Below are 11,375 nucleotides of genomic sequence, written 5' to 3'. Positions count from 1 at the left end.
TATCCAGCTCAACTCAGGGGACCGGCTGAAAAAGGGGTCCCCTACTCCTCCGCCATCTTCCTCCTTCCTCCACACCACATCTTCTTTATCCATTCACCTATCAATGGACACATGAGCTGCTTCCATATCTTGGTTATTGTAAATAATGCTGTAGTAAACATAAGGGTATGTATATCTTTTTGAATTAGTTTTTTTATTTGTTTGCAGATACATCTGATAAGGGGTTAATATCCAAAATATGTAAAGAACTTATACAACTCAATACCAAAAAACAAGTAATCTGATTAAAAATAGGCAGAGGAACTGAATAGACTTTTTTGCAGAGAAGACATCCAGATGGCCAACAGACACATGAAAAGATGTTCAACATCACTCGTCATCAGGGAGATGCAAATCAAAGCCACAATAATATATACCCTTATACCTGTCAGGATGGCTAAAATAAAAAAGACGAGAAATAACAAGTGTTGGCAAGTATGTGAAGAAAAAGGAACCCTTGGGCACTGTTGCTGGGAATACAAATTGGTGCAGTCATTGTGGAAAACATTATAGAAAATTCCCCCCAAAACAAAAAACATAAACACCATATAATCCAGTAATTCCATTGCTAGGTATTTCCCCAAAGAAAACAGGCATTCATTTTAAATAATGTATAGAAGAGTAGCCTCTACATAATGTATGACTTTCCTCAGTTCATACTTTGTTAATAACGGTGGCTCAAAATTGCAAGCATTTTATTTTCATATTTTACATTGTTTCCAAATAAGAAACATGCAAGTGACACACAGGTCTTCAGTAATTACTGTGATCTTATTTATGACTACCGAATTCTACAAGACAGAAACAAAGAACCCAAAGATTGAAAAGAACAGACATACTGTTGGTAAAATGCTTAATTCATCTTTGGTGCTTGGCGTATAGAACACTTCATCATTGTGTCATTCATCAAACCTATTCTAAATCTTTTTTTTTAAACCAGGTGTGGGTGTTTAAAGTTTAAGTGAGCTTTGCTGCTTGGTGAGTGATCTAGGAACCATTATCGGTAGAGTGTTATTTAGAGGAGTAAAATGTAAATACAGCTGGGAAGTAATGCAGGAGGGTCCAAAGTTTTATTTCAGACATGAGCCAATAAAGAAGTTGAGCTGTGCAATTAATGTTTAAAAGCAAGAAAACTGCTGTATGATCTGTGAAATCTTATATATCATAGTAGTAAACGTAGAACTGGTGAAGTTCCTGTGACCTTCTGGCAGGATGAGAACAACTCAGTCTTCATCCTAGATAAATTTTACATTAATTTTGTTTTGCACCTTTGGGATCCACCAATGATTATTATAGGTAGGAAGCCAATTGAAGGACATATAACATCAGATTTTAATTGCTATTAACTGTCAGTTTTTCAAATTGAAGATTAAAAGATTAAATTCCAAATGTATTGAAAACATCATTACCACCACCAGTAAGTGCTTGCTGATAATGGTGGTGGTGGTCAGTGGGGGTCTCTACTCAGCGAGGAGTCTGTTTCTCCCTTTCCCTCTGCCCCTCCCCCTGCTTGTGCTCTCTCCTTCTCATTCCCTGTCTCTCAAGTAAATGAATAAAAAAAATCCCGAAACAAAAACGATTTCTCTAAATTCATCCAGCTAGTAAACAGGTTAAGCTGGAATCCACATAAGATTCCAAACCCCATGCTCTTATTCATTAAGTCACCACATTAAGTCACAGAATCTTTCTGAAAGTTAGCAAGAATACTAGTGAGTTGCTATCCTGAAATATTGATGCCAGTAGCCTGAGAATTTCACCTCATATATAAACATGGGGTCAGACAGCCACAGGTTCCCTTTCTGTACCAGTTACCGTGTTGTGCGATGAGTTCAATATATGAATAAAGATTCCAGGCTTCAAATTTGGCATCTATTTGAGGATCACTCAAGGCTATCTCATTTCAGGAACAGCATCTGTGGCAGTGGCGGGCATCCTTGCGGCTCTTCGAATAACCAAGAACAAACTGTCTGATCAAACAATACTCTTTCAAGGAGCTGGAGAGGTACCTGTCTTATACAGTACTTACGTTCCCTTAAATTAATGAACAGAGTTTATTATTCATTAATTTGAAGTTCGAGGTATTCTTTCAAATTTTTAGTATATTGCAGCTATAGGTTTTATTGAAAGGTTCCCCGGTTAAGTATTGAGTTGTATTCATTTGTCATAGGAGACTTTAGTATAGAGGTATAGCGATCCTTCTCACAATCTTAAATTTCTAGAGATTATCAAATGGTGGCATGGGTTCTTGTTTTGCGTGTTTTGTGGGAACAAAAAGTTTACATTGTGTGATGATGTATAAAAGCCTCTAAGCCTCTAAGTATTTAAGCTATTATATCTGATGCACATATGAAAGTTTTCTTAATTTGACTCACCAGTCAGTGCGCACATATATAACTATATACAAGTTTTTAAGAAAAAAATATTTGAACTGGAGACTTGTCATGCATTGTAACTGTTCACATGCAGAAGAACCAAAACATTTACAATTGCTGGAAGGAGATGGCAGTGAGACAAAAGTGGGCTTTTTTCTGTTCTCTTTTGCTATGAGTTAATCATTTGAAAGAAGAAAACTAGACTCCAGTGATAATTCATCACCCAAAATAGAAATTAAAATGTCAATTGAGTTTGAGCTTCTTGTGAGAAAACTGCCCAAATCTGTTTAGAATTACAGAATGTAATGAATGGAGAAATACTTTTTGGCCATATGTATTTTTAAGAAGCTTTAAATTTTCAAGTTGAACATGATTATAAATAAATATATTGCACTGGTAGAAATTGTGTATATTGTGTTGGTTTTGATTTTACTTGTTCTTAAAATGAAATAGGCAAAGCTAAAGCTTAAATGCCAAGATGTAAACATGTCAGAGTCTTCAGAATGTGAATCTCACGTTCATTTTCACATCAAAATAAAAATCAAGGCTTAATTATATCTTATTAAAATTTGAGGTTTTTATTTGTATGGCTGTTACATGCTGTACTTAATTTTAGTCAATTTCTTTTGAGTTCAAATTCTTTGAATTTCCAAAGGGTTTTGATGAATGGTACAGGCCAGTTATCGACTCAGCAGGGCAGAGGTATTCATGGTTGGATGATTCAAAACTGGCACTTGCTTGTCCCTGAAAAGGTTTTGGGCATTCACAGATTATCACAAAATTTATCAAATACCAAAGAAGTTGATTCCTTTAATCTTGCAAGAGATTTCACAGTACTTTCTTTGTCCAAATTAATAGAGTAAATAAATGCTTGGGGACAGAGATTGTATGTGTTTTATTCTATTGCCTAATTGGTCAAGTTCCCATCCAAATGACCAGGCTTCATTCTTCAAATTCAATGAGAGGAGCTGGCGCCCAACAATGAACAATGCAGCCCAATAAGCAAGGCTGACCAGGTCATTCTTTTAAGTTCAATATTTTCTCGTTGGAGCAAGTCTTAATTGCATTAACAGGATTAAAGATGATGACAGTCAAGGATATCACTGGGTTATCTGTAGCTCTAGAGTAAGCCACATAATAGTGGTTCTGTTGTGATGAGAAGAGTAAATAATTGTCCTTTAGTTTACCCCAAATGTGACAAAAATACTTGGCTCCCAGTATAAATGAATGAATATAAGTGTTTCGGTCAGTCGAGCCTTTCTGTTCTTTCTTATTAACAAAGATAAAATGGAGTGAAACGTTAAACTTGATAAGTTATAATGTGGAACAACTTTTTAAAGTTTTGTTTTCATAACGTCCTTCTCAGGCTGCCTTAGGGATTGCACACCTGATTGTTATGGCCATGGAAAAAGAAGGTTTACCAAAAGAGAAGGCCATGAAAAAGATATGGTTGGTTGACTCAAAAGGATTAATAGTTAAGGTAAGAATTTGTCATTTTCAACTGAATAAAAATTAATGTGCCATTCTGGATGCCCATCTCAAAGATTACTACTACTTGCCCTCACCCGACCCCCAACACTGTGTTAAAAGAGTAGCCATTGTACATGAATGCCCATGTTGTACAATAATACTGATACTCTTCTCGTAAAGAAGCCTGGCGTGGCTACAGAATTGGCCTGTGAAGTATGGAGGCTCCTTGCAACTCTATAGGTTGTCCGTGCATTTGAATTACTTCCCGGAGGATGCAGTTTGACGTTGATACAGCTGAAACACCTAGGTATAGCTCCTTTTATTAAGGGCTAGCTGTCAAATTGCACACTAGCTCGCAAAAATAACAACGATTTTCTCTCGATTAAATTCTTGAGGGTTTGAGTGGGAATTCTGAGAAGTGCTTTAATAAATGGGCTGTTTCAATGTTAACTATAAGGTTGTTTCCCCAGCTCTAATAGAGATAGCAAGACCTAGTTTGTAGATTATTGTGAGAACCAAATAAGACTAGGTAGGTTGACCATGTTGCTACATAGTTACAAGGCATTAATATTACTTCTGCCATCTGTATACATTAAGCACTCTTCCGTAAACTGCCAGAAAAAAATACTTATAAATTTCCTTTCTACATGAAGATGAATTTTTATAATAACCAGTGATAAGCATAGACTTCAGGAATTTAATATAGAAACAAATGTGAAGGTGTACAAATTTTCTGGAAAACTAACTTATGTGTATCCAAAGCCTTTAAAATTTTATGCTTCTGGAATGTGGGTGGCTCAGTCGGTTAAGCATCAGCTTTCGGCTTAGGTCATTATCCCAGGGTCCTGGGATCGAGTCCCGCATCGAGCTCCGTGCTCAGCGGGGAGCCTGCTTCCCCGTCTGCCTGCTACTCCCCCTGCTTGTGATCGTTTGCTCTTGCTCTCTCTCTCTCTCTCTGACAAATAACTAAATAAAAATCTTATAATAAATAATTAAATAAATAAATAAAATTTTATGCTTCTGATCCAATAGTTTCCATCATAAGAATATATCTTATAAAGATGTATACAATGTTTTATGTTTTTTTCTTTTTTTAAGTTTTTATTTAAATTCTAGTTAACATACACTGTAATATTAGTTTCAGGTGTACAATGTAGTGATTGAACACTTACATATACACCTGGTGCTTGTCACAAGTGCACTTCTGAATCCCCATCACCTATTTCACCCATCCCCCACCCACTTCACCTCTGGTAACCATCAGTTCTCTATAGTTAAGAGTCTCTTTCTTGGTTTGCACCTCTCTCTCTCTCTTTTTTTTTCCCCTTTGCTCATTTGTGTTTTTTCTTAAATTCCACGCAGGAGTGAAATCATATGGTATTTGTCTTTCTCTGACTTATTTATTTCACTTAGCATAATACTCTTTAGCTCCATCCATGTTGTTGCAAATGGCAAGATTTCATTCTTTTTTATGGCTAAGTAATATCCATTATATATACATGATATATGTACACACACACACACACACACACACATGCACACACAGATGCCACATCTTCTTTTATCCATTTGTCAGCGGACAGTTGGGCTGTTTCCATAATTTGGCTATTGTCGTTAATGCTTCTGTAAACATCAGGGTGCGTTTATCCCTTCAAATTAGTATTTTTGTATTCTTTGGGTAAATATCTACTAGTGCAATTGCTAGATCATGGGGTAGTTCTATTTTTAACTTTTTGAGGAAATTCCATACTTTTTTCCTCAGTGGCTGTGCCAGTTTGCATTCCTAGCAAAAGTGCAAGAGTGTCCCCTTTCCTCCACATCCTCGCCAACACCTGTTGTTTCTTGTGTTGTTGTCTTTAGCCATCCTGACAGATATGAGATGATATCTCATTGTAGTTTTGATTTGTATTTCCCTGAGGATGAGTGATACTGAGCATCTTTTCATTTGTCTGTTGGCCATCTGTATGTCTTCTTTGAAAAAATGCCTATTCATGTCCTCTGCTCATTTTTAAATTGGATTATTCATTTTTTGGGTGTTGAGTTTTATAAGTTCTTTATGTATTTTGGATACTAACCCTTTATTGGATATGCCATTTTCAAATATCTTTCCTATTTTCTTGCCTTTTAGTTTTGTCTATATCCTTTGCTGTGCAGAAGCTTTTTATTTTGTTGTAGTCCCAGTTATTCATTATTGCTTTTGTTTCCCTTGCCTCAGGAGACATATCTAATAAGAGGTTGCTATTGTCAATGTCAGAGAAGTTACTACCTATGTTCTCCCCAAGGATTTTAATGGTTTCCTATCTCACATTTAGGTCTATAATCCATTTTGAATTTATTTTTGTGTATGGTGTAAGGAAGTGGTCCAGTTTCATTCTTTTGCATGTTGCTGTCCAGTTTTCCCATCACTATTTGTTGAAGAGACTCTTTTTCCCATTAGATATTCTTTCCTACTTTATTGAAGATTGACAACAAACTATTCTGGTCCATTGATCTATGTATCTGTTTTTGTGCCAGTCACAGTGTTTTCTGTTTAAGGATGTTACCACAGCATTACTTAGAATAGTGATGTTTTATCATGCAGCCATTATAATAGTAATATGCTGTCTTCTGCTATCTTAGCTGAAGAAAAAAAATAATATGTTGTGTTTACCTAAATTAAAAGATGGTTGTGAAATAATTGTGGAGTAGCCAAATGAATAGCACATACAGTCTTAAGGTTTTTTTTAAAGAACAATAACATTAAAAGATTAGCAATGTAATGCTAGATGTAAAAGGAAAACACCATGTTATATGTTACTATTTTATTTTAAAAATTGAGTTGCGTGGTTGCCTGGGTGACTCAGTTGGTTAAGCATCTGACTCTCGATTTCAGCTTGGGTCATGATCTCGGGGCCATGGGATTGAGCCCTGTGTTGGGCTCCGTGCTCAGTGGGGAGTCTGCTTCAGATTCTCTCTCCCCCTCTTATTCTGCCCCTTCCCCACCCCTGCTTGCACACATGCACACTCTCTCTCAAATAAATAAATAAATAAATCTAAAAAACATTGAGTTGCATATAAAATTACAGAAGTAAATGTATAAAATATGTTATTAGCTTAAAACTTATATTATTTTTAATGCCTTTCTCTATATTCCAAATTCTCCTTAGCAATGTGTTCTTTTAAAGCTATAAAATTTTTTTGATTAATATAGACAAATTTTGCCTTAAATAAAGAGTATATGCATAACTTTTTGTGGCAAATGAGTATCTATAAGGAAGTAAAACAAGACAGGAAGTACTTTTACAATATCTCCTGAGAATCAAATAATAATCATTTTATTAATTGTATTAACTTGAAATGTAATTTTTTATAATATATAAGAAAGCATAAAGTTTAAAGTTTTTTGGCCTAAGAACTGCTATGGCTTGGAAGAATCAGCATAAATAGAAAAAGTTGTACTTTGTGGCCACTCATATTATGGTCATGAAATGATTTTTATTGAATGGAATTGCATCTGGGTCAGGCATTGTACTAGACTTTAGAACTCAGTAAATCCCTTGATATCAGGAGGCTCACAGACTAGTGGGAAAAACTCAAACAAGCCAAAAGTTATGTCTCTACATGAAAATGTTATAGAAATATGTCCTTGTTGCCAGGGATACCCTGGAAATGATGTTCCCAGCTGCACCGATGAGAATAATGGGAATGCCGAGGAGGGTTCCTAGAAAAGGTGTCTCTTCACCTCAGTTTGAAAGGAAGAGTTAGGAGTTTATCTGGAGTCTCCATGGACATCTTAAATGTCTCCTATCTGAAAGTGAGACAAGGGAAGTATCACGGAAAGTTCAGTAGGAGATCTTGGCTGGACCTGTGGATCATGTCTTTCATCTCTCTGTGTCTTCAAAGCCTATATAGTGCCTAGCACATAACTGACAATAAGTATTTTGTTAATAAATGAATTGATTGATGAATGGTCTTCTGGGCAGAAGAACAGCGTTTGCAAAAGAAGATATTTCACTATAAGAGGCATTTAGGGATTCGATTTGAAAGGAAGCAGAAGGCTCTTCTAAACCCTGATAATGAGCAGAGGAGGTTCGTGTCTTGTCACTCCAGGATTGTGGAGGGCAGATTGAAATGAGGTGAAATTCAGTAAAGGAAACTAGTAACAAAGCTGTTGTAGTAATACAGATAAAATTAATTGGTACCTGAAAGAAAGCAGTGATTATGGGGGGTGAATGAAAGACATTTGATTCAGGAGATATTTAGCAAATAGGATTGACATACTTAGTAACCACTAAATATGGAAGGAGGGGTAGGGTAGAGTACAGGCAGGACTCTGGCAGGGCTCTGTCTGGATAAATGATGTGGCCATTACTGCAGAAAAGGAATAATGAACAGACCAAGTTTAAGAGAAAGATAACGCGATCCAGTTTGGACATAGCAAGTTTAAGGCACCTTGGCAATCAGAGGTACAAGAGTGATGCTCAGGATAAGGGTCTGGGCTCCTGGAGATAGAGATTTCGGGAATATCTGCATGCAAAAAGTTGGAGCCATGGAAGCCATACAAATGGTGTCATATTTAGGGAAGTATTAGAATACATGTAAATATCTAAAAAAAAAAGTGAAAGTCTGTGACTGTGGATTTCTTTTATGATTTCTAATGACATTTTTATGTGAAATATTTATAAAAATATACAGATTTTAGCATCTCAAATAATTATAGTGTAGACTTACTGAAGTGAGACTCCAAATTCCATGGATTACAATGCTTGGAATAATTGTGAAGTTTGTTGCCTAGACCTAATCAGTCACTCTTACCTCATGTCTTTTACTTGCCAAAATAAAGAACTGCATCTATGCTGCTTGCCAAGATAAAGTTACATTTTAAGAGGTCGTTATGTATTTAACAGCTTGTGTGCTATTTAATACAAAAGAAGCATGAAGCTTCAATTAACTACTTTCTCCTTCAGGTTTTTCAAAAGTTAAAATTATGTTGATTTTTGTTGCAGAACTAATAAATCTGAGGATAACTAGTAAATTAATATACTCTTGCTTTCAAATTTACATGATTTTTGTTTGTTGTCCTTTATCCTTAGTACTTTCACAACCTCTCCTGAAAACCAATAAGAATTATTTTATTAATTTTATTAACCTGTCATGTAATTGTTTATAATACAGAAAAATATACCAAACTCCTTCACTTTTTAAGACATAAAACCAAAAACTAAAAAGTATACTGTGTGGTTGCCTTGTTTATGGAGTTACATCGTCCGACCAGATGATAGTTGTTCTGACAGTGAAATGACATCGGCCGCCCGCTAGGAGGGCCCTGTCTGTAGATGTAGAGAGGGGCCCGACTCAACTCTTGATAAACTGAGGACCTGACAGCAGAACCGGGCCAGTGCAATGGGCCAAATGTCCAAGCAGGCATGGATTCCAGGAGGAGGCAAACGAAAGCACTTGAGGGAGAGGTCTTCTAGTGCCTGTGTGTAGGAAGGAATAAATATTTATCATAACAATCCATAGTTAATTTTTTATACCTGTCCTGCGTCGTGAGACGCTAACCCCAAATCTTGGTGGTTTTTACCACCTATCCTCTCCACCCGCACCAGAACGTCGTGCTTTTGAAAAAGGTGGTAATTCAGTATGGTTAGCTGTATCTTTTGTCCTCTTGTAAGAATCAGCACAAAATAAGGGGGTAGGGGAGATTGAAGAAATGATTGAAGGGGAGATTGAAGAAATGAGAGCGCTCAAAAGAAATTCTCAGCTATTCATAATACATTTGGTGTAATTAAAGACTCTTAAAAAAAAAAGAAGAAACACGGGATTTGGGATTTCTACAATAAGAAATGCCCATGTGTACTTTGCCGAAAGAAGGCAAAAAGCATTTCGGTGAGGGATCCTGGAAAGGGGAATGAACAGAAAAGAAATCTTCTATATCCATATCCAACTGATAAGAGTAGTGTAAAGAATATAGATTCCAAATCAGATTTTGAAAGAAGGATATTTCTACATCCATTGGTGTAGAAAATAGAAGTCTAAAGGTGCAGGTGGTCACCTTCATGTTGCCAGATCGAGAGGTCACATTCCAGTAGTTTATTCTTCTAAGCCAGATCTTCACATCAACGTCAAAAATGGTATAGAAGTTACACGAGAGACCTTAATCTTTGTCTTTTGCTTCTTCTCTTTTTGGCAAGTAGAGGCTTTCAGTAGCGCTATTATTACATTGCATGATTCCTGGCCTTCCTAAGTCACCAGCAAGAATCAAGCCTTTGGGGGAGGGGCTGTGGGTCATCTGGGTTTCTTACTGGCTTCCGTTGGCTGGGGGCTGCCAGTGCTGTTGCTGTGATTAAGAAAGTAAAGTGTTCATGCTGAAAGCATACGTCTTTGCCTTTCACACAATGCTTACTCATTTCTTTTTTTGTGATTTGCTTCTCATTCCAGGAAATTTAGGGGATTTAAACCGCATTAAATATTTTTCATTTTATCTAAAGTTGTCAGTCAAAAAAAACAGTACTATAAATCTGTGATTAATAATTTGTTATTCTGCAGCTTTTCTTCTTTAGCAAAAGAAAAATCATTTTATACATTTTTGAAAACATATCACGTATCTTTTTCAAATGCACCTCGTAGAAATCTGATAAATCATGTGGCGCAGTGATTCTCAAAACTGGTAATCATCTTAGTCACCTGGGAGACTTTAAAAAAGACATGCACAGATTCCAGAGCCTCCTCCTGGACTTGAATTAGAATATCTGAAAACAGGGCTCAGGAATCTCTCTCCTGAGGTGAGTCTGGTGCTCAGCTTGGAAAATTCAGATCTGGCTCACTTTCATCACATTGTCATCATCATGAATCCAGACTGTTTCTGTAGATGGAGAAATCAACATCCATGGGAGTCTCAAAGGACATGCCCCAGGTCATGAGTGAAGGGAAGAGCCTGGGGAACTGCGGTCCTGAGCCTTAGTCCCATGTTCTGTCTCCATTTGTAGATGGCATTTTCTGTGTCTCACCCAGGAGCTTTTATTTACTTTTCTCAATATCATGAGAAGTTTTCAGGAGTAATGTAAATTTATTTGCAGTTGGGTATTAGAATGCGTTCTGCTACTAGTGATTTATTCATGTCCCCAGCCAGCAAGATTTACCACAAATTAATGGTTATATGGACAGCAATCAATAATTGTGTGGACAACATTGTGAAATACATTTAAAATTCTATTTTATTTTTTTAAAGATTTTATTTATTTGACAGAATGAGAGAGAGGGAGAGAGCGTACAAGCAGGGGGAGCAGCAGACAGAGGGAGAGGGAGAAGCAGACTCCTTGCTGAGCAGGGAGCCTGATGTGGGACTCAGTCCCAGGACCCGGAGATCATGCCCTGAACCGAAGGCAGACGCTTAACTGACTGAGCCACCCAGGCACCCCTACATTTAAAATTTTTTAAAATTTGGGGCGCCTGGGTGGCTCAGTCATTAAGTGTCTGCCTTCAGCTCAGGGCATGATCCCAGAGTCCTGGGAA

General features: G+C 36.8%; 2 protein-coding genes across 3 annotated transcripts in view; one reads left to right on the top strand and one right to left on the bottom strand.

Moving 5' to 3' along the window:
• DOP1A (DOP1 leucine zipper like protein A) overlaps positions 1 to 11,375 on the bottom strand; it is a 126,255-nt gene that overhangs the window by 48,996 nt on the left and 65,884 nt on the right. The window lies entirely within an intron of this gene.
• The window catches only part of ME1 (malic enzyme 1), a 320,859-nt gene that overhangs the window by 293,435 nt on the left and 16,049 nt on the right, over positions 1 to 11,375 (top strand). Inside the window, exons 8-9 of the mRNA XM_034648285.1 lie at positions 1,944 to 2,041; positions 3,778 to 3,891. Of these exons, the coding sequence (XP_034504176.1) occupies positions 1,944 to 2,041; positions 3,778 to 3,891 (212 nt within the window). The remainder of the gene's footprint in view (positions 1 to 1,943; positions 2,042 to 3,777; positions 3,892 to 11,375) is intronic.

This window comes from Ailuropoda melanoleuca, chromosome 19, assembly GCF_002007445.2.
Source record: "Ailuropoda melanoleuca isolate Jingjing chromosome 19, ASM200744v2, whole genome shotgun sequence".
Classification (NCBI taxonomy): Eukaryota; Metazoa; Chordata; class Mammalia; order Carnivora; family Ursidae; genus Ailuropoda; species Ailuropoda melanoleuca.
The sequence above is the reverse complement of the archived record's forward strand: the minus strand, read 5'-3'. Positions and strand labels throughout refer to the sequence as shown.